The following is a 23,246-nucleotide window of genomic DNA, read 5'->3' on the forward strand; positions in this document are numbered from 1 at the left end:
GTGACATTTTGATTAATACGTTTCGCTCCAAAATACAGTAATATGACTTCAGTTGGCACTGTGGAGATGAGGAGTTCAGAGGAAGGTTAGTTTCACTAGATGGCAGCATTTCACTTTAAATCTGACATTGCCAGTCTGACATCCATCTAAGCGAGAGAGAGAGAGAGTGAGAGAGAGAGAGAGAGAGAGACAGACAGAGAGAGAGAGAGAGAGAGAGAGAGAGAGAGAGAGAGAGAGAGAGAGAGAGAGAGAGAGAGAGAGAGAGAGAGAGAGAGAGAGAGAGCGAGAGAGAGAGGAGAGAGAGAGACAGAGACAGAGAGAGAGAGACAGAGAGAGAGAGAGAGCGAGAGAGAGAGAGAGACAGACAGAGAGAGAGAGAGAGAGAGAGAGAGAGAGAGACAGGCAGAGAGAGAGAGAGAGGCAGACAGAGAGAGAGAGAGAGAGAGAGAGAGAGAGAGGCATTGTCATCTATTGAGATAAACACAGGAAGAATCACCAGTAGAAGGAATACAGTACATATACTATATATACAAAAGTATGTGGACACCCCTTCAAATGAGTGGATTCGGCTAGTACAGCCATACCCGTTGCTGACAGGTGTATACAATCGAGCACACAGCCATGAAATCTCCATAGACAAACATTGGCAGTAGAATGGCCTTACTGAGAGGTTCAGTGACTTTCAACGTGGCACCGTCATAGGATGCCACCTTTCCAACAAGTCAGTTCGTCAAATTTCTGCCTTGCTAGAGCTGCCCTGGTCAACTGTTAGTGCTGTTATTGTGAAGTGGAAATGTCTAGGAGCAACAACGGCTCAGCCGTGAAGTGATAGGCCACACAAGCTCACAGAATGGGACCCCCCGAGTGCTGAAGTGCGCAATGTGTAAAACTCGTCTGTCCTCGGTTGCAACACTCACTACTGAGTTCCAAACTGCCTCTGGAAGCAACGTCAGCACAAGAACTGTTCATCGGGAGCTTCATGAAATGGGATTCCATGGCCGAGCAGCCGCACACAAGCCTAAGATCACCATGTGCAATGCCAAGTGTTGGCTGGATTGGTGTAAAGCTTGCCGCCATTGGACTCTGGAGCAGTGGAAACGTTCTCTGGAGTGATGAATCACGCTTCACCATCTAGCAGTTCGACAGACAAATCTGGGTTTGGCGGATGCCAGGAGAACACTACCTGCCCAAATGCATAGTACCAACTGTAAAGTTTGGTGGAGGTGGAATAATGGTCTGGGGCTGTTTTTCATGGTTCGGGTTAGGCCCCTTATTTCCAGTGAAGGGAAATCTTAACGCTACAGCATACAATGCTATTCTAGACATTTCTGTGCTTCCAACTTTGTGGCAAAAGTTTGGGGAAGGCCCTTTCTTGTTTCAGCATGACAATGCCCCCGTGCACAAAGCAAGGTCTATACAGAAATGGTTTGTCGAGATCGGTGAGGAAGAACTTGACTGGCCTACACAGAGCCCTGACCTCAACCCCATCGAACAACTTTGGGATGAATTGGAAGTCCAACTGCGAGCCAGGCCTAAACGCCCAACATCAGTGCCCAACCTCACTAATGCTCTTGTGGCTATGTTCCAACATCTAGTGGAAAGCCTCCCCAGAAGAGTGCAGGCTATTGTAGCAGCAAAGGGGGGACCAACTAATGTCCATAATTTTGGAATGAGATGTTCGACGATAAGGTGTCCACATACTTTTGGTCATGTAGTGTACCTTTGTTGTCAACATGTCATCGTGACATAAATCACCGCGCTTTACACTTCATTACCAAAGCTTGTAAAGTGCAGCAGTCCAAAGCTATACATATTCACTGGAGGCACTGTGCTCTAGAATAGTGGAACAATGTCAGTGACTTAAAACTGTACCTTTGTAGTGGTGAGGGCTAGGGCCTTCGTAGTGGTGAGGGTTGGGGCCTTCGTAGTGGTGAGGGTTGGGGCCTTTGTAGTGGTGAGGGCTAGGGCCTTCATAGTGGTGAGGGTTGGGGCCTTCGTAGTGGTGAGGGTTGGGGCCTTCGTAGTGGTGAGGGTTGGGGCCTTCGTAGTGGTGATGGTTGAGGCCTGGGGCCTTTGTCGTGGTGAGAGTTGTGGTCTTCGTAGTGGTGAGATTGTGGCCTTCGTTTTAGGTGAGGGTTGGGGCCTGGGTAGTGTCAGGGTTGGGGCTTTTGGAGTGGTGAGGGTTGGGACTTTTGGAGTGGTGAGATTAGGGCCTTTGTAGTGGTGAGGGTTGAGCCCTGGGGCCTCCGTCATGGTGAGGGTTATGGCCTTCGTAGTGGTGAGATTACGGCCTTGATAGGAGTGAGAGTTGGGTCCTGGGTATTGGTTAGGGTTGGGGCATTCAAAGTGGTGAGTGTTGAGATCTGGGGCCTTCGTAGTGGTGAGGGTTGAGGCCTGGAGCCTTCTTAGTGGTGAGGGTTGCGGCCTTCGTAGTAGTGAAGGTTGGGGCCTTTGTAGCAGTGAGGGTGGGGCCTTCGTAGTTAAGAGGGTTGAGGCCTGTGGCCTTCTTAGTGGTGAGGGTTGTGGCCTGGGGCCTTCATGACGGTGACGGTTGTGGCCTTCGTAGTACTGAGGGTTAGGACCTTCGTAGTGATGAGGGTTGGGGCCTGGGTAGTGGTGAGGGTTGGGGCCTGGGGCCTTTGTAGTGGTGAGGGCTAGGGCCTTCGCAGTGGTGAGGGATTAGGCCTGGGGCCTTCATCATGGTGAGGGTTGTGGTCATCATAGAGCCATCCTCCACTCAGCAGCCTCCACTGGTGGTGAGTGTTGGGGCCTTCGTCGTGGTGAGGGTTGGGGCCTTCGTAGTGGTGAGGGTTGTGGCTTTCGTAGTGGTGAGGGTTGGGGCTTTCGTAGTGGTGAGGGTTGTGGCTTTCGTAGTGGTGAGGGTTGTGGCTTTCGTAGTGGTGAGGGTTGGGGCCTTCGTAGTGGTGAGGGTTGTGGCTTTCGTAGTGGTGAGGGTTGGGGCTTTCGTAGTGGTGAGGGTTGTGGCTTTCGTAGTGGTGAGGGTTGGGGCCTTCGTAGTGGTGAGGGTTGGGGCCTTCGTAGTGTTGAGGATTGGGGCCTTCGTAGTGGTGAGGGTTGGGGCCTTCGTAGGGGTGAGGGTTGGGGCCTTCGTAGTGGTGAGGGTTGGGGCCTTCGTGGTGGTGAGGGTTGGGGCCTTCGTAGTGGTGAGGGTTGGGGCTTTCATAGTGGTGAGGGTTGGGGCCTTCGTAGTGGTGAGGGTTGGGGCCTGGTTCCTTCGTAGTTGTAAGGGTTGGGGCATATGGCCCTGTTAGTGGTGAGGGTTGGGGACTTCATTGTGGTCAGTGTTGTGGCTTGGAGCCTTCGTAGTGCTGAAGGTCGGGGGCTTTCGTAGTGGTGAGAGTTGGGGCCTTCGTAGTGGTGAGGGTTGGGGCCTTCGTGGTGGTGAGGGTTGGGGCCTTCGTAGTGGTGAGGGTTGGGGCCTTCGTAGTGGTGAGGTTTGGGGCCAACCCAACCCAACCCAACCCAACTCAAATCAAACCAACACAACTCAACCCAGCACAATTTAACCCAACACAACTCAACCCAACACAACTGAACAACCCAACACAACTCAACCCAACACAACTGAACAACCCAACACAACACAACTCAACTGAACAACCCAACACAACCCAACACAACTCAACCCAACACAAGCGAGGTATCTGTTTCTGATCAGACCGTAGATCCCAGAATAACTAGGGTCAGGTTGATGAGTGAGGACTCTGAAGACCACCACTCTAGTCCAGTTTGACCCATACAGACAGACAGACAGACAGACAGACAGCCAGACAAACAGACATACCCCTGTGGATATGTTTATGTGAGTGCTACTGCTTGAGTGCATTCATGGCCGGCACTTTCGGCTCTGCAGATAAGCCCCATGCTGTGCTGGACCTGGATCCATTTCGGCCTGGACAATCCAGCTGTGACCCAGCCGGCCAAAAGCCAATAGAAAGCTGGATGCAACAGGCTGGATGCTGGATGCAACAGGCTGGATGCTGGATGCAACAGGCTGGATGCTGGATGCAACAGGCTGGATGCTGGATGCAACAGGCTGGATGCTGGATGCAACAGGCTGGATGCTGGATGCAACAGGCAGGATGCTGCATGCATCACCAGTAGCTATGGATGGTTTGCCAAATAGAGTTTTTGGATCTGCTTCAGATCCTTTAATGAGATAAAGGATACCGTGCTGAGTTATTATCAGTTTCCTTCATGTCAGCAGTGACAGCTAAACCACACGGCGTGTGGTGAGGTAATCTAGTCAGAACATCAGCTCAGGCATATGTGGTCTGTTCAATGAGTACATTCTCAGGGTGCTTACGTCGGCTTGGTTACAGAGCAACGAGGACCTAAATACAACGTGGTTGAAAGTCGGGGGGGGGTTTTGCGGCTTCAACTGTAAAATGGCAAAAAGGCCGCCCTACACACCTGTTTTGCTCTCAAAACCTTAATACAAATAAATGTTTGCTTATTGAAAGCAATATGAGGCAACAACTTTTTATCCTGTTACATTTGTGACTGGAGAGTGATGCAGAGCTAATACAGTATACTCTCTTCACTGTGCTCAAGTCTTTACTAAAGATAAGTACGACTGTATTGTTAAACACACCTGCCAATTTGTCCTTTTACAGTCCTGTGAGCATGGAGAACATTGAGAGGTTGTAGTGGTGTGAGCACATGTACACTTGGCTCCCCAGGGAGCTATATTGGTGTGTATTTAGCATGTGTGTGTGTGTGTGTGCCCATATTGAGGCATTCAGTATTGACAGAACCTTTAATCTTTCAACAGCAGTTAAGGTGCTTCTGCCTTATAAAGGAGCGTGTGTGTTAGTGTGTAAGAGTGTGAATGCCCTTCGCAGTAGCCCGTTGGACATCAGCTGTCTGCAGGAGCTGTATCCGAGCGGTAGCGCTCTCCTCTCCTCTCACCCTGGTCCACTCAGCCAGCCACACGGCCCTCTGAATCAGCTGTCTGCAGGAGCTGTATCCGAGTGGTAGCGCTCTCCTCTCCTCTCACCCTGGTCCACTCAGCCAGCCACACGGCCCTCTGAATCAGCTGTCTGCAGGAGCTGTATCCGAGTGGTAGCCCTCTCCTCTCCTCTCACCCTGGTCCACTCAGCCAGCCACACGGCCCTCTGAATCAGCTGTCTGCAGGAGCTGTATCCGAGCGGTAGCCCTCTCCTCTCCTCTCACCCTGGTCCACTCAGCCAGCCACACGGCCCTCTGAATCAGCTGTCTGCAGGAGCTGTATCCGAGCGGTAGCCCTCTCCTCTCCTCTCACCCTGGTCCACTCAGCCAGCCACACGGCCCTCTGATGCAAGTCACAGCTGCAGCTGCAGCAAGGTGAGGACATGGGGACACTCGCACAACCTGAGATCCACCACTACGCTAATTGGCACATGCTTGCAAGTCACATGCCGGTTGTGTGCATGGGTGTTTGTGTGTGTGTTTGTTTGTTGCAATTTGTGTGCATGTTGGTTGTGTTCAAGGCCAATGGGATCCTCTACTAAAAAAGGTAAGACAGGCAACCATGAATCATCAATGAGTCCGTTTTCTCAAACAGTGTTTTGGTTGATGTAATTTTTAAAACTTGAGTATGTAGTGCCAAATGCAATGAAGAAATAGCAGATTTGTGAAATCATAGCTTTTGTTATGCATATCATATGGGTATGAGATTTGTATACATACTTAGACACCAATTCTATTATGTATATACGCCTATAAAACGTGCATTAATACGTCTTGCAAAACATAATTATATTTATTGATAATGCATGATAAATCATATTATGACAGAAACACTAAAAGTAGTCTAAATTTATAAGTTTAGAACTTACCAATATTGAATGTGAAAAACTATCAATTGTGATTGTGAAACACACATTGCTTCCTTTTGTTTAATACTTTAAAGATTGGAAATAAATGTAAAAAAATAGTGCTCCTACAAAATCAGTTCTAATGTTATTTATTTTTGTTATTGCATAGATTTCATTTAAATGTTTGATGCTACGTTCAAACATTAAATGAAATCTATGAAATAAGAAAATTAAATAACATTGGAACTGATTTTGTAGGAGTACTATTTTTAATGTTTATTGACAATTGTGAAATAAACTGTACATACAGTATGCATCCGTTTCAGAACATTTTATTATACACTAATTCAAAATAACTCATTTGGGGTAACTCATTTTAAGTCCAACAGAATTTGATATTATTACTGTAATAGTTCACATTATTTACATAGGCAATTATAATAAATGTTTTTGATTAATTGAATTTATCTTTATTGTCTACATTTTAATTAGGCATTTACAGCATACTGCTACAATTACAGCGACATGTTCTTTCACCACACAGTACTGTATAATGGGATAATATTTTACTGATTAGGTTTGTTATGAATCAGTGTTGCTGTGTTTTCAGCAGTCAGTGTGATTATTTGCTATTTTATTTTACCTCAGCCTTCACAAAATATAAACATAATAAGATAACCATGACATCCAGAATATATGTTCACCCTGTCATCAAATACTCCACTGATAATTCTGAACACCTGCAACAAGTCTACAAAACATTTAATCTAATCCCATTGATGTGTTTCACGCCATGTGATACTGTAAAATGGTAGGTTTTGTAGTATTATTATTTTTGGTCATTTAGCAGATGCTCTTAACCAGAGCGACTTACAGTTAGTGAGTGCATACATTATTTTTTCATCATTATTATTATTATATATATTTTTTTATACTGGCCCCCCGTGGGAATCGAACCCACAACCCTGGCGTTGCAAACGCCATGCTCTACCAACTGAGCTACATCCCTGCCGGCCATTCCCTCCCCTACCCTGGACGACGCTGGGCCAATTGTGCGCCTCCCCATGGGTCTCCCGGTCTCGGCCGGCTATGACAGAGCCTGGATGAGTGTGTTGTATTAGTGTGTACGAGTGAGCGTGGTACAGAGACTGGGTGGGCCAGTGGCTATGGATGCATCTCTTTTCTCGAGATTGTCGTTGTGGTTCACCCCATATTGACTGTCAATTAATTATTAGGATTTTCTTGATATATACATATATTTGTCCAAAAAATTGATCTCTGTTGTGTTGGTATAAAATTGGTATATCTACAGATGTAGAATCGTATCACCCTGATGCAGGAGATCTTTCCTACAATGCAGGAAATGTAAAACTTGTAGTGTATTTGAGGTTAAATAGGCTTTTGAAGTTTGTAATGTCCAATTTGAAATTTCAGACATTCTTTTCCCTTAAGAAAAACGTATATCAACCCCTACAAAAAGGTCAGTTAATTATAATCCACATAATAATTTACATTTCCTGTTACTGCAGTATTATTTTCCTGCTGTAGCAAACCAGCTCAAATTAAAGACCCTGCATCTGTTGCGTGTTTACATCAATACTTGTTTGTTGTGAATTGTACAGAGGCATTGATTGGACCATAACAATCATTAACCCATGGCTCTCTGATTGTCAGATTTGAGAGACAGAGAGAGAGAGAGATGATGGAGCTGGGCCTTGCAGATGGGAGCCTGGTCGATGAGATGATGGAGCTGACGGTGCGGCGCCTGAGCCACCTAGAGATTCAACATCATCAAAGAGATCAACATCATCAAGGAGATCGGCCGGGGGAGGTATGGCAAGGTGTTGCTGGTCACCCGTCGCTGCAGGGGTAAGTAGCCTACTCATAGTTTCATAGGTTGAAATACTATACGCTTTTCTTTGGTTCAATGACACCATTAATGATTAATTGATTTCACGTAACTTGAAAGTGGTTGAAATGTTTCATATCAAATTATTCTTAGAATTGGCTTCCTAGTGTGGTGGACTGCCAATTCTGGCAGAAAAATCAGCTGATATCATTTATACTGTCTGCTATATCTACACTGTTTTCTACTGTGTTTTCTACAGTGGTCTACGGTGGTCAAAACATTGCCTATGGTCATAACATTTTGCCAAGTTGTTACAAAAATGCAAGCTGTCCTGATAAAGCCTTTATAGACACTAATACAATGTATTCTGTCTTCTAACTGGACAGACAGTTTCTGGTCAAAAACCTAATATGGTCAGTGGTCACATTTGGAAAGTTGTTATGAAAATGTAAATAGAAACTATGGATGTTTTGCAGGAACACTGATGGCTTTGAAGGTGATGCCAAAAGCCTCCACCAAGCTCCAGGGATTCCTGCGGGAGTACTGCATCTCCTTGCACCTGTCCTGCCACCACTGCATTGTGGGTCTCTTCGGAATCGCCTTCCAATCCAATGAGCACTATTGCTTTGCCCAGGAGCTTGTTATTGGGAGGGACCTTTTTGCCGTCATCCAACCGAAAGTAAGAGAGTAAACAACTCATTGTTTGATTTTGATATAGTAAATTATTTGACCTATAAAGTGTTTTAGAATACAATTACAATGTGCATGTTATCAATGTTTACCCCTTTGAGTGTCCATAAACTCAATGTGTTGTCAAAAAAAATCCATATGGACTGTACAGTCTTCTAATTCACATGTTAGACAGGTACAATGATTGCAGAAGAAATGGTGTGTAGCCATGATGCAAGGCATACTATCAACAACCACTGTGTGGGTGTGCATTGCATTATGGGTAGCGTAAGCTTTATGTTATTAACACAAACGATTAGTTACCGGAGTGTAACTCCAGTTCTATGAGTGGAGCGGAGCCCCATAGGGGAGCTCTGCTCCTAATGGTTTACCCTCTGCCCTAAGGCAGCAGCAGCCTGAGACAAAATTATGCACACACCTACAGCCAATAGGAGTACAGGTGTCCCTATAAGAGGGGACGCTTCCCCTCAATCAGCCTCCTGAGATATTTTTATTCAGCGAGACTAGAGAGGGTCGGCAGGGCCTTAAGTCCTATGGGGCTCCGCTCCACTCATAGAACTGGAGTTACACTCCGGTAACTAATCGTTCTATATCGTGGAGCTCTGCCCCATAGGGGAGCTCTGCTCCTAATGGTTTAAGGCGGAGCGTAGCGCTCCAAAATGTACTCCCTGCCGAGCCTAACACTTCCCATCAAAACGAGAAAGTCAGGCCCAGCAATGGCTGTAACCGAGTCCCGCAGTACTGCAACTAAAAACCCCTACGGGCGTCACAATATACCGCGTCATCGGTTAAAAGACCCGCCCCACCTAGTCCAATGGCAATGCCAATGACTAGTGGGCAGATCACCAGAATAGAAACCATACTAATCTGTACTAGCAGATAGATGTGCCTCAATATCCTGTGAAAACACTACCGACCACTAATGGAATGACATCAAATGTCACTCTACATTATGAACGCGGTAGACCGCCTCACTCACTCAATGGAATCCCAGAGATTAGTGGGCAGGAACAAAACATGAGTCATACTAACTGAACGAGCAGATAGATGACCTCATATTCTGTTAATCCACGCATGCCTCTACTGTACTGAGCTTGTCAGTCAGGATTCATGCCACAAAATATGTTTTCTCATCCAAAGCGGACCTGATGGAAACCCAGTCCATAGTCCTGCTTTTCCCTCTCTTCCTAGCTCCAGATCTCCCTTCAGCTATGCTGAGTACAGACCGAGCCAAAGAGTTAGAAAACACATCTGTTAAAGACACGTCTTCCTAACCAAAAGCGGACCTGATGGAAACCTGTGTCCACAGTCCTGCTTCTCCTCTCCTTCTTGCTCAAGATCTCCCTTCAGCCACGCTGAGTACAGATCGAGCCAGAGAATTGGAAGACATATCTAAGAGATAGAAACGGATAAATGGAGACGGCGTCGACCAGGATGCTGCTCTACAGATATCCTCTACTCCCGTTCCTCTAAAAAGGGCAGTAGAAGCCGCTACTCCACGAGTGGAGTGAGCTCTGATACCCTGAGGCAATTGCCGCCCTGCTACCTCATAAGCTGTCTCAATGCCTTCGCAAAGCCAGTGAGACAGCCTCTGTTTTGAAAGTGGTCTACCTAGTGCAGCCGCACCGTGACACACAAACAACTGAGGCGATGACCTAATCGCTGCTGTGCGCTCGACGTAACACGCCAAAGCGCGTACCGGGCACAGGCGATGGAGCTTTTCCTCACTCCTCTCTCTATGAGGAGGAGGAGAAAAAGCCCACAGCTCCACGGTCTGTGACCTATATGAACTCTTAATAACCTTCGGCACAAATGCCGGGTTAGGACGTAACACTGCTCTGCTCAGGTCACCATTGATGGCCAGGCAGTCAGGTCTCGTCGAAAGAGCACACAAATCACTGACCCGCTTAGCTGTAGTCAAAGCGAGCAACAGTGCTGTCTTGATAGACAGCATCTTGAGGGGTATTTGATTCAATGGCTCGAACGGCGACTTACATAGCGCTCGAGTACCAAAGCCAAATCCCACTGAGGAAGCGTGACTCTAGGTGTTGGCCTAAGTCGCCGCGTTCCTAATAGGAAGCGTTTCACTAGAGGGTGACTAAAGACATTGTCTCTGCCAAAACCCTCATGACAAGCTGAAATCGCTGCTGCAAACACTCTAATCGTGGCAGGCGATTTTTGCTTATCAAACATGAGCTGCAGAAAAGAGAGAATACTCTCCACCTGACAGCTCATGGTGTCCACACTTTGTGTGACACACCATCGTGAAAACACGTTCCATCTACTGGCATACATCTTAGAAGTGGAACTGGCACGTGAACCCTGTATGGTCCTGATCACCGCATCAGATAACCCACGGTGCTCTAGCCTGTCCCTCTCAGCAGCCAGGCCTTCAGTGGTTGGCCGATTATGGGCAATTTCCCTATCGTGCCAGCCGCCTGAGACAACGCATCCCGTCGATGTGGAATTGGCCAAGGTGGCGCAATCAACATCTGACTCATCTCCGCAAACCACAGAGCCCCCGGGCGATCGGGCGCTATCAGTATCACTGACAGCCCCCCTGACCTCACCCTGGCTAGCAGTGGGAGAATGCAGGACAGCGGAGGGAATGCATACAGGAGAACTCTCGGCCACGGTTGGTGCGCAAAGGCGTCCCCTTCCCAGTGGCGGTTCGTCCTGTTCCCTCAGAGAGAACCACAGAGGACATTGCGCGTTCACGCGTGACGCGAATAGGTCCACCTCGGCTCTCCCGAATTGTTCCCAAATCTGGAGAACAATGTCTGGATGCAGACACCACTCGTCGTCTCGAGGACCCCCTCTTGACATGAGGTCTGCTCCTACGTTCAAGTAGCCCGGAATGTGTGCTGCTCTCAATGAGCGAAGGTGCTCGTGAGCCCACAGCCACAATTCCTCTGCCGCCCGATGGAGAGCAGGAGACCTGACTCCTCCCTGGCGATTTATGTGGGCTACTGTGGTCCGGTTGTCTGACCAGACCAGCACATCGCGACCCCGAAGGGTAGACGCGAAGTGGGTCAGAACCAGTCGAACCGTTTCCAACTCCAGGAGGTTGATGTGACGACCTGATTGAGGCCACACACCTCCTATCGCTTGTGTCTGACATGTCCCTCCCCATCCCGTCAGGGACGCATCCGTGAATACTGGGATGTGAGAGGACACCTTTCCTATCGGGACTCCGTGCATGAGAACGCGCGAAGTTTCTCCAATAGTTTAGGTCTGCACTGAGCGAGAGGGGGAACCACCACCAACCGATGACGTTGACGCAATGGGTCTAGTCTTAGTTGGGCGAACCATCGCTGCGTCCTGCGCATGTGCAGGAGTCCCAGCGGAACCACAGAGTGGGCTGACGACATGAGACCCAAAAGTGACATGATCGACAGCGCCGTCACCGTGTGATTCGGACGACACTTCCTTAGGGCTAGCAACAAGGCTACCCCTTCGGGGGTCCGGAATTCGAGCCCTCATCCTCACAGTGTCTAGCTGTATCCCCAGGTAGACAATCTGATGAGTGGGCCAGGGCGCGCTCTTTTCCAATTCACAGCAAACCCCAGACTTGTGAGATGCATCACTGTCTGTGTTGTGTGAGTGATCGCCAGCTCTGCTGACGGGGCGAGAACCAGTAGGTCGTCCAGGTAGGCTAGTAGCCGTATTCCCTGACGACGCAACGGTTCCAATGCCGCCTCCACACACTTGGAAAATGTGCGAGGTGCCAGGGCATACCCAAATGGCATCCTCGTGTATTCGTACGCCACCCCTTGAAAGGCGAACCGCAGAAACTTCCTGTGACGCGGCTGAACCGGCACATGATAGTACGCGTCCTTTAGGTCTATGCTCGTACAAAAATCCCCTTTCTGGACACATTCCAGCAGGCGTTTTGTCGTTAGCATTCGGAAGGGCCGTTTGGTTATGCTCTCGTTGAGAATGCGTAAATCCAAAATCGGCCTCACTCCCCCCGTCTTTTTGGGCACTAGGAAATAAGGCGAATATAGCCCTTTGTTCCTTTGCTCCCGGGGAACTACTGTCACCGCCTCCTTCGCCAAAAGTTCCGTAATCTCTGTCATCAGAGCGGCCACTTTGTCTGGCGTCTTCATCACCGTCTCCACCACTCCCCTGAACGGGGGTGGGGTCCGGTGGAATTGGAGAGCATAACCCTTTTGCAACGTCTGTTCTAGCCAGCGTGAGAGGGTGCAGCTTCTTCGCCACTGCCAGCAATGCAGAGAAAGTGGCTGGGCGCGAAGCTGTGGTGCATCCAGTAGGAAGGACCTGTATTCCTCTATGGCCCTTACCGCCACTGTTCCCCGACATTGAAGTGGTGGAACAGCCCAAGGTGGGCCTCCCGTGAAAGGGAGAGGAAATGCGTTCTGAGAAAGAAAGAGGAGTAGGGACGTCAGTTAAACCCGTAACCGTCGTATTCCTGCCCTCCTTGAACGCATCGCGGGTCTGAATTGCGCTGACCGAGGCCACAGCCTGCGGCAGGGCACCATCCCCAGCGAGCGATTGCGTCATCTTAGGTGACTGCAATTCGCTATCAGAGCCCTTCACTACAGTACTCCTAGAAGTCTGTAGTATGAGGTCTCTATGAGGTAAAACAAGACGGCGCCTTGATACCTTCTTAACTTTCACCTTCTGTGTGTGTTCAACTCTGCACCCCTGGTGGGTTGATTCACGCTCAGTGTGGTGAGTACTGGCTCGTTCTGTCAGGGGGAGTTGATACTTTGGTTATACCCATAACGCTAGTAATCCTGCCCTCCGTGAACGTAGCATGGGTCTGAATCGCATTAACCGAGACCTTGGTCTGCGATAATGCGCCGTCCCCAGATAGCTGCTGTGTTACAATGCCTGGGGGCGCCGATACTCTGGGCACCTTGGTGACCGCGGTAATCGGGCCCTCCGTGAACGCAGCATGGGTCTGGCTCGTACTAGTGGAGACCTTAGTCTGTACTAGTGCGCCATCCCCAAATAGCGGCTGCGTCCTCATGTCAGAATCTGACCGGGACTGCTGCCTTCTATGTAAAGCACTTCTTATACGTGAAGTGTGATGTGACGACCTGATTGAGGTCTTCTGGATACCTACTCTTAGTGCCTGTTCAGCAACGCACCCTCGGTGGGCTGAACGGCTCTTAGAGTGGTAAGGAAGAGAGGGTGAGATTTGAACGCTCTCGGACGTATTATGGAAAAGAGGCTCTTTTTTGACAAAGTCAGGTGGAGCCAACTCTTTATTAAACACATCAACAAAAGCATTTACATCAGCACCCGTCCCTTCAACCGAAGGGTGGGGGGGAACAGTGGGCGCGTTCGACACCATCGATGCGTCCTCCATCCTCTCCCCCGCGTCCCGTCACGTACGCCTCCTCTTGCCTCCCTTGGAGGGCCAGGTCGGCGTCCTCGTCACCTCCCTCGCCGGCTGTAGTGGGGCTACCGTAGCTGCTGGGAGGGCCGAGCCCGCTCCCTTGCTGCTCGTGGCCACCGGATGACGCCGATTACGCCGCCTCGTCGTAGATCCCGGTCTACTTAGGTAGATGGCCTTTGGGGAGGAGGGGGGCCGAGTCGTCCTGCCAACGGCAGGTGCTTGGCCAACTGCTTCTTCTCCTCCTCCAACTTCGAAAAACGCTCCGTCGCCTCTTTGACTGCGACCCCAAAGAGGCCGTCGTCAGAGAGGGGGGCGTTCAAGAGAGACGTCCTGTCTGCCTCTTTCATGGAAGTCAAAGACAACCAGAGGTGTCGTTCCCCGACCACCGAAGTGGCCATGGATCTCCCCGCGCAGACTGCGAACGCCTGTGTAAGGTGGAGTATGGCGCCAGAAATCCTGGACGCCTCCTCCACCTCCTCTGGTGCCATCTCTGTCTTACCCATGGTTAAACGGGACAGAGAGGCCGCCAAGAGGTCAATGTTGTTAGCTGCTGCTACAGCTTGGGCTCCCAACCCAAAAGACTTCTCCAACAGCGACGCTGTGAGTCGGTCCTTCTGGGATGGCAACGTGGCCTTCTTGGAAGAGGGCCAAGGGCTCGAACCCGGTACGAGATACGCCGCCATGGCGCTCTCTAACCTGGGGATACCCTGACCCTGGAACCTTCCTTCCACTCTCGTGAATGGGAGATACGCTTTCACAGGCGAACGCGCCGCTAAAGGTGCCTCCCACGAGCCTCCAACGTACCTAGCCAAAGAAGGCATGGCAGGAGCCACTGGCTCTGCCGCCTTCCTCGGCCTGGAATAAGGACCGCCCTCCATCATATCAACCTCCGGTGCGGAGGGAAGAGGGGGCAGGCTTATTGCCAGCCGCTGAGCAGCTCTCTCAATGAGACCCGGAAAATCCGCTCTCAGAGAGGCTGCAGCGAAAGAGAGAGCTTCTGATCTCTCAGAGCTCGTATCCCCTTCGCTATAGGGACTACAAGCCCTCTCGCTCTCCAGAGGAAAGGGGGGCTTGAAAGTATGAGGGACGGGGTCCGACTGTTCCATTGGAATGCCAGACCCTTCCTCAAAATCCCCATCTTCCCCCGAGTCTGCGCCGTCGGACGACGCCTCTGAAGCAGAGGCTAGTATCGACAACACATCCTCAAGGGGGATGTCCTCCCTGAAAAACGCCCAACGCTGCTTCCTCTCCTTTAAAGAAAGGAGGGCGCAGGAGGCGCAATTCGGGGGACTGCAGACGCCCTCCTTGGCATGCTGGGATCCCAAACACACTAAACATAAGTCGTGGTGGTCACCGGCCGCCATGGAGGTGCATCTGCACTGAGCTCTGAAAATAGCTTTTGGGGGGGGGAAATCACCCGGTGTGCTCATTTAGACGACGTTGATGACTGGAATATCAACTGCGTTTTCGTCCTGAGTCTTCGTGCTTCGTCTCTTCTTGGCTCTTCAGTCTAGTCATCCAGTCGCTGAAGAAAAAGGGAGGCTGATTGAGGGGAAGCGTCCCCTCTTATAGGGACACCTGTACTCCTATTGGCTGTAGGTGTGTGCATAATTTTGTCTCAGGCTGCTGCTGCCTTAGGGCAGAGGGTAAACCATTAGGAGCAGAGCTCCCCTATGGGGCGGAGCTCCACGATATAGAACAACACACCACTCCTCTGTTCCCAGCTAGGTATCACAGAGTGTGCAGTGAAGCGCTGTGTCCTGCAGATCACCTGTGCCCTGGAGTTAATCCACGAGCACAGCCTGGTCCACCACGGCATCAAGCCGAAGAACATCCTGCTGCTGGACAGCCACTGCTGCCGGGTCAAGCTGGCCAACTTCGGCATGGCCCAGACGAGAGGCACACTGATCCGCTTCATTTCCGACACGCTGCCATACATGGCCACGGAGCTGTGTGCCGTAGCCCTGGAGGATGGCCAGAAAGAGGTGCGGGTGCCCCCACTCAACGTGGAGACAAGCCTGGACACCTGGGCTTTCAGAGTGGTCATCTTCTGCATCCTCACTATCTACTTCCCCTGGGAGCGCTGCGTGGCCTCAGACGACTTCTACCAGGAGTTTGCTGATTGATGCCATGCGCCCACCGTGGAGGAAGTCCCGCCACTGTGGAAGAGATTTACCCCGGCTGTCATGGAGATGTTCAGCAGGCTGTTGGAGCTGGATGCTAGCAAGAGTTGCACGGTAGGGAAGGTCAGGTCCCATGTGGAAAAGGACTGGGTGACGCCGATGCTAGTAGTCTCAAACGGACAGCAACCGGAGAATGCAAGGCCAGTGTCACCTGCTCCACCCCTAGTGTGTGTAGGAGTAGTCCTGTCCACGAGGAGGTAAAGGTCCTCAGTTAACTGAGATATGTGTACATCACTTCCAGCTCTGGTATCCACTATGCAGGGAGCACAAGGTGCGCATTCAACACCACTCTTACAATGCACTGATAACTAAGGTACATTAATTATTCTCAATGTCTGGTGTAAGTTCGGAGAGTCACACAAGGACTACATTTGCAGTGAAGGGGGAGCTCTGTCCATGTGATAGGAGCAGAGGATAAGAGTGTAAAGGAGGAGCAGCACTAGTGGAGTGAGTTCCAAACACTCTGTGGCTGTACTGAACTCTTAGCAAAAAGGGTTCAAAAGGGTTCTTTGGCTGTCCCCATAGGAGAACCCTTTTTGGTTCCAGGTAGAACCCATTTGGGTTTCATGAAGAACCCTTTCCTCAGAGGGTTCTACATGGAACCCAAATGTGTTTTTACCTGGAACCAAAAATAGTTATTCAAAGGGTTCTCCCATGGGGACAGCCAAATAACCATTTTAGGTTCTAGATAGCATCTTTTTTTCTAAGAGTGCATACTGTGTGTACCTACACAATATTGGTAACCTGGAGAATGTAAAAATGTAACACAAGAGCATGTACTTACTGTAGCATAGGAGCAGCTAATGCTATACTGTGTGTAAGTACACAATATTGGTAACCTGGATAATGTAACATAGAGCTTGTACCTACTGTAGCATACACTCTTAGAAAAAAGGTTTCCAAAAGGGTTCTGCGGCTGTCCCCATAGGATAACTATTTTTGGTTACAGGTAGAAACTTATTTGGTTCCAGGTAGAACTATTTTGGGTTCCATGTAGAACCCTTTCCACAGAAGGTTCTACATCGAACCCAAAAGGGTTCTACCTGGAACCAAAACTGGTTCTTAAAAGGGTTCTCATATGGGGACAGCCCAATTACCCTTTTTGGTTCTAGATAGCTGCTCCTACACTTGGAAAAAGACGTGAGGCTGTAATCGCTGCCAAAGGTGCTTCAACAAAGTACTGGGCGGCAGGTAGCTTAGTGGTTAAGAGCGTTGTGCCAGTAACCGAAAGGTTGCTGGTTCTAATCCCTGAGCCCACTAGGTAAAAAATCTGTCGATGTGCCCTTGAGCAAGGCACTTAACCCTAATTGCTCCTGTAAGTCGCTCTGGATAAGAGCGTCTGCTAAATGACCAATTATTATTATTACTGAGTAAAGGTTCTGAATACTTATGTAAATGTGATAGTTCCGTTTTTTATTTTCAATACATTAGCAAACATTTCAAAAAACCTGTTTTCGCTTTGTCATTATGGGGTATTGTGTGTAGATTGATGAGATAATAATTTAAAAATATATATTTTAGAATAAGTGTCACGGATTCAGCCGAGGCTGCTCCTCCTCCTTGCTCGGGCAGGCTTCGGCGTTCGCCGTCCCCGGAGTACTATCTGCTGCCGATCTATGTTTGGGTGTTTGTCTTGTTTGGCCTTATTGTTTACACCTGTTTCCCATTATGGTTTATTGTGTTCCCTTTATAACCCTCTGTTTCTCATTGTGTATTGTGCGTAATTGTTTTGGTCTTTTCGGCAGTTGCCCATGTGTGCGGATTGTATCGTTCCTCTCTGTATGAGGTTTCCTTTGTACTTTGGATTTGCACTGTATCCAGTAAAGTATCTGCCAGTAGCTCGGTGTCCTGCTCTTGACTTCGCCTCCCGCATACACGTCGTTTTGACAGAATTATGCACCATAAGACATGGAGTCAGCAGGAGCGGCGGTGCCAGCTGGATCAATGGAAGAGCGCGTAGAACAACAAGTGGCCATGATCCAGGCTCTCGGCACCGCCATGGAACGGGTGGTGAACACCATGGAGCGATGGGAAAGAAGAGGTTTGCCTACACCTCCTCCGACGATACCACCACCATCAGCTTTGCCCATCGCTTCATCTCCGGGGTCCAGTGGGATTCGGCTCTCGCTCCCGAGGGCTTATGATGGCACAGCTGCCGGGTGTCAGGGTTTCCTGGTCCAGGTGGAACTCTACCTGGCAAAAATCCACCCGGTGCCCTCGGGATACGAGAGCATGTCCGCCCTCATCTCCTGTCTGTCCGGCAAGGCGCTGGAGTGGGCCAACGCCGAGTGGGGGGGAATAGACGCCGCTACTGTCAACTATGCGGAGTTCACCCGCCGCTTCAGGGCAGTATTCGATCATCCACCAGAGGGTAAAGCGGCGGGTGAGCGTCTATTCCACCTCCGACAGGGGAAGAGGAGCGCGCAGGAGTTCGCACTGGACTTCCGGACGCTGGCTGCCAACGCGAGATGGAATGAGAGGGCCCTCATCGACCACTACAGATGTAGCCTGAGGGAGGACGTGCGTCGGGAATTGGCCTGCAGGGACACCAACCTAAACTTCGATCAACTGGTGGACATGTCGATTCGCCTGGACACCCTGTTGGCTACCCGCGGACGTCCAGACTCGGGGCCGTCCATTCCATCCCCAGCACCTCCGAGCTGACCCCTATGGAGCTCGGGGGTGCTGGTACTAGGGAGACCAGGAGAGAGACCAGGAGAGAGGCCGTCCCCTGCACCAACTGTGGCCGCAGAGGACACACTGCTGGTCAGTGCTGGGGAGGGTCTCCTCGGAATCGAGGCAGTAGGCCGCGCACTGATGAGTCATTCCAGTTGAGTAGGCGCCCAACTCACCCAGAGCTCCCTGTTGCGCATATGTGTATTAAAGTTGTGTTTCCCGAGGTTTCTCCTCATTCCCAGCATAAGGCGCTAGTCGATTCAGGCGCAGCTGGGAATTTTATCGATCGCCAGTTCACCCATAAGGTAGGGATTCCTATTGTTCCAGTGGATGTGCCCTTCCCTATCAATGCCCTAGATAGCCGCCCTTTGGGGTCTGGGTTGATTAGGGAGGTCACGGCGCCTCTCAGGATGAAAACGCAGGAGGGCCATGAGGAGATAATTCGTTTGTATTTGATTGACTCTCCTGCGTTTCCCGTGGTGTTGGGGCTTCCCTGGTTGACGTCTCATGACCCCAACATTTCATGGCAACAGAGGGCTCTCAAGGGATGGTCTGATCAGTGTGTCGGGAGGTGTGTGGGCCACGACGGTGGAAAGTCCGAACCAAGTTCCCACCATGCACATTCCACCTGAATATGCCGATTTGGCTCTCAATTACCACCCCATTGACAGGGGGATTGTGCGATAAACCTCCAAGTAGGCGCTGCGCTTCACCGTAGTCATGTGTATCCTCTGTCTCAGGAGGAGACGGCGGCTATGGAAACATATGTCGCCGAATCGCTGAGACAGGGATGCATACGGCCGTCCACTTCCCCTTATTTTTTGTGAAGAAGAAAGATGGGGGTTTACGCCCGTGTATTGACTACCGTGGTCTCAATCAGATCACCATCAAATACAGCTATCCGCAGCCGCACACAAGCGTAAGATCACAATGCGCAATGCCAAGCGTTGGCTGGAGTGGTGTAAAGCTCGCCGCCATTGGACTCTGGAGCAGTGGAAACATGTTCTCTGGAGTGATGAACGCTACCTGGCCTAATGCATAGTGCCAACTGTAAAGTTTGGTGTAGGAGGAATAATGGTCTGGGGCTGTTTTTCATGGTTCGGGCTAGGCCCCTTAGTTCCAGTGAAGGGAAATGTTAACACTACAGCATACAATGACGTTCTAGATGATTCTGTGCTTCCAGCTTTGTGGCAACAGTTTGGAGAAGGCATGAGAATGCCCCATTGCAACAAAGCGAGGTCCATACAGAAATGGTTTGTCGAGATCGGTGTGGAAGAACTTGACTGGCCTGCACAGAGCCCTGACCTCAACGGCATTCAACATCTTTGGGATGAATTGGATCGCCGACTGCGAGCCAGGCCTAATCGCCCAACATTAGTGCCCAACCTCACTAATGCTCTTGTGGATGAATGGAAGCAAGTCCCCGCAACAATGTTCCAACATCCAGTGGAAAACATTCCCAGAAGAGTGGAGGCTGTTGTAGCAGCAAAGGGGGGACCAACTCCATATTAATGCCCATGATTTTGGAATGAGATGTTCGACGAGCAGGTGTCCACATACTTTTGGTCATGTAGTGTATATGTGAGAACATGTCTCTTCGTGGTAAACAGGTTATTGCGGTTCACTTCCAGGAAACTACAGAGATTAATTATCAGTCTTTTCACAGGTCCCTCAAATGGTATAGGGGTTTATCTGGTATTGATGAGACTATGTCCATACGTGCTTTCCGATGCATCTAATCTACACGTTTGTAGTACTACACCGCATATATAAAACATGTGTGAACAAAAATCATCATGTTAAATGACAAGCCAATTCATTGATGCTCTATATGTCAACTTCATAATAAGTGGATTCTAATGGAGAAGGCTTTGCAAAAATGTAACACTTGTTAAGCCAGTATTTTCCTAGCATGTTCCATTGTTAATCTTGACACGACATAACAGTACACACGATTTGGTAATCCAATACTTTGGCAGATTCCTCAACCATTAGACAACTTATATCAACTTCCTGTACAGCATGCCACTGATGTAGTGGATTGTTTGCGCATCATTGATTTCACCAAGCAGAAGCTGTAATAGGCTACAGCTGAGGGGTCCTGTCAGGGATGTAGTGTAGACATTACTGTGAGTAAGTAGCCTTGCTTGAGCCTTGGCTTGTTCGAGCCAGCACGTCTCATAGGAGCAGGAGCCTATCTCCTGTTTCTGTAGCGTGAGGTAGCTTGATGTACAAGTACGCCCCCTGGACAGGAAGCTAGTCTATCGCAGGGCCTTATACCCAATCTCTCTCCTTACTGTAGACATTACAGTAATACTTCATCAATTGATATCTGAATACCCATCATTGAAATATGCATTTATTAACCTACTTGGTTAGTAAACAGCATCTCTTATGATCATCTCAAAATCCTATAAAATGGCAAATATTATTTAACATTATTATTCTACTGTCATCATCGAGCTCATTTGTTGCTATGGTAGAAGTGTGTCATATGTTATATCGCTGCCATGTGTTGAATCAATGTGTGTGGAAACAAAGGCGAGCTTGCATTAAGATGTCATCTGTTGTTGCCCACTGGAAGGACATTATCGGCGATGTCATTTACAAAATAGCCTCCAACACTCTACTCAGCAAATTGGATGTAGTCTAGCACAGTGCCATCCGTTTTGTCTCCAAAGCCCCATACACTACCCACCACTGTGACCTGTACGCTCTTGTTGGCTGGTCCTCACTACATGTTCGTCGTCAAACCCACTGGCTCCAGGCCATCTATAAATCACTGCTAGGCAAATCCCCGCCTTATCTTAGCTCATTGGTCACCATAGCAACACCCACCCGTAGTCTGCGCTCCAGCAGGTATATCTCACTGGTCATCCCCAAAGCCAAAACCTCCTTTGGCCGCCATTCCTTCCAGTTCTCTGCTGCCAATGACTGGAACGAATTGCACAAATCTCTGAAGCTGGAGACTCTTATCTCCCTCACTAACTTTAAGCATCAGTTGTCAGAGCACCTTACCGATCACTGCACCTGTACACAGCCCATCTGAAATTAGCCCACCCAACTACCTCATCCCTATATTGTTATTTATTTTGCTCTTTTGCACCCCAGTATCTCTATTTGCACATAATCTCTTGCACATCTAGCATTCCAGTGTTAATACTAATTGTAATTATTTTGCACTATAGCCTATTTATTGCCTTACCTCCATAACTTACTACATTCGCACACACTGTATACAGTGGGGAAAAAAAGTATTTAGTCAGCCACCAATTGTGCAAGTTCTCCCACTTAAAAAGATGAGAGAGGCCTGTAATTTTCATCATAGGTACACGTCAACTATGACAGACAAAATGAGAAAAGAAATCCAGAAAATCCCATTGTAGGATTTTTTATGAATGTATTTGCAAATTATGGTGGAAAATAAGTATTTGGTCAATAACAAAAGTTTCTCAATACTTTGTTATATACCCTTTGTTGGCAATGACACAGGTCAAACGTTTTGAAATGCTTCTTACGAAGCCACTCCTTTGTTGCCCGGGCGGTGTGTTTGGGATCATTGTCATGCTGAAAGACCCAGCCACGTTTCATCTTCAATGCCCTTGCTGATGGAAGGAGGTTTTCACTCAAAATCTCACGATACATGGCCCCATTCATTCTTTCCTTTACACGGATCAGTCGTCCTGGTCCCTTTGCAGAAAAAACAGCCCCAAAGCATGATGTTTCCACCCCCATGCTTCACAGTAGGTATGGTGTTCTTTGGATGCAACTCAGCATTCTTTGTCCTCCAAACACGACGAGTTGAGTTTTTACCAAAAAGTTATATTTTGGTTTCATCTGACCATATGACATTCTCCCAATCCTCTTCTGGATCATCCAAATGCACTCTAGCAAACTTCAAACGGGCCTGGACATGTACTGGCTTAAGCAGGGGGACATGTCTGGCACTGCAGGATTTGAGTCCCTGGCGGCGTAGTGTGTTACTGATGGTAGGCTTTGTTACTTTGGTCCCAGCTCTCTGCAGGTCATTCACTAGGTCCCCCCGTGTGGTTCTGGGATTTTTGCTCACCGTTCTTGTGATCATTTTGACCCCACGGGGTGAGATCTTGCGTGGAGCCCCAGATCGAGGGAGATTATCAGTGGTCTTGTATGTCTTCCATTTCCTAATAATTGCTCCCACAGTTGATTTCTTCAAACCAAGCTGCTTACCTATTGCAGATTCAGTCTTCCCAGCCTGGTGCAGGTCTACAATTTTGTTTCTGGTGTCCTTTGACAGCTCTTTGGTCTTGGCCATAGTGAAGTTTGGAGTGTGACTGTTTGAGGTTGTGGACAGGTGTCTTTTATTCTGATAACAAGTTCAAACAGGTGCCATTAATACAGGTAACGAGTGGAGGACAGAGGAGCCTCTTAAAGAAGAAGTTACAGGTCTGTGAGAGCCAGAAATCTTGCTTGTTTGTAGGTGACCAAATACTTATTTTCCACCATAATTTGCAAATAATTCATAAAAAATCCTACAATGTGATTTTCTGGATTTTTTTTCTCAATTTGTCTGTCATAGTTGACGTGTACCTATGATGAAAATTACAGGCCTCTCTCATCTTTTTAAGTGGGAGAACTTGCACAATTGGTGGCTGACTAAATACTTTTTTCCCCCACTGTAT

At 48.9% G+C, this 23,246-nt stretch overlaps 1 protein-coding gene across 1 annotated transcript; it reads left to right on the forward strand.

Moving 5' to 3' along the window:
• Positions 1–3,977: 3,977 nt before the first annotated feature.
• LOC121546575 (serine/threonine-protein kinase SBK1-like) lies at positions 3,978–15,852 on the forward strand. Its single transcript, XM_041857823.1, has 4 exons — positions 3,978–4,121; positions 7,598–7,688; positions 8,145–8,347; positions 15,451–15,852. Exons 1-4 carry the CDS (start codon positions 3,978–3,980, stop codon positions 15,850–15,852), a joined length of 840 nt encoding a protein of 279 aa, XP_041713757.1.
• Positions 15,853–23,246: the final 7,394 nt, after the last annotated feature.

Source organism: Coregonus clupeaformis, chromosome 30 (assembly GCF_020615455.1).
Source record: "Coregonus clupeaformis isolate EN_2021a chromosome 30, ASM2061545v1, whole genome shotgun sequence".
In the NCBI taxonomy this organism is placed as follows: Eukaryota; Metazoa; Chordata; class Actinopteri; order Salmoniformes; family Salmonidae; genus Coregonus; species Coregonus clupeaformis.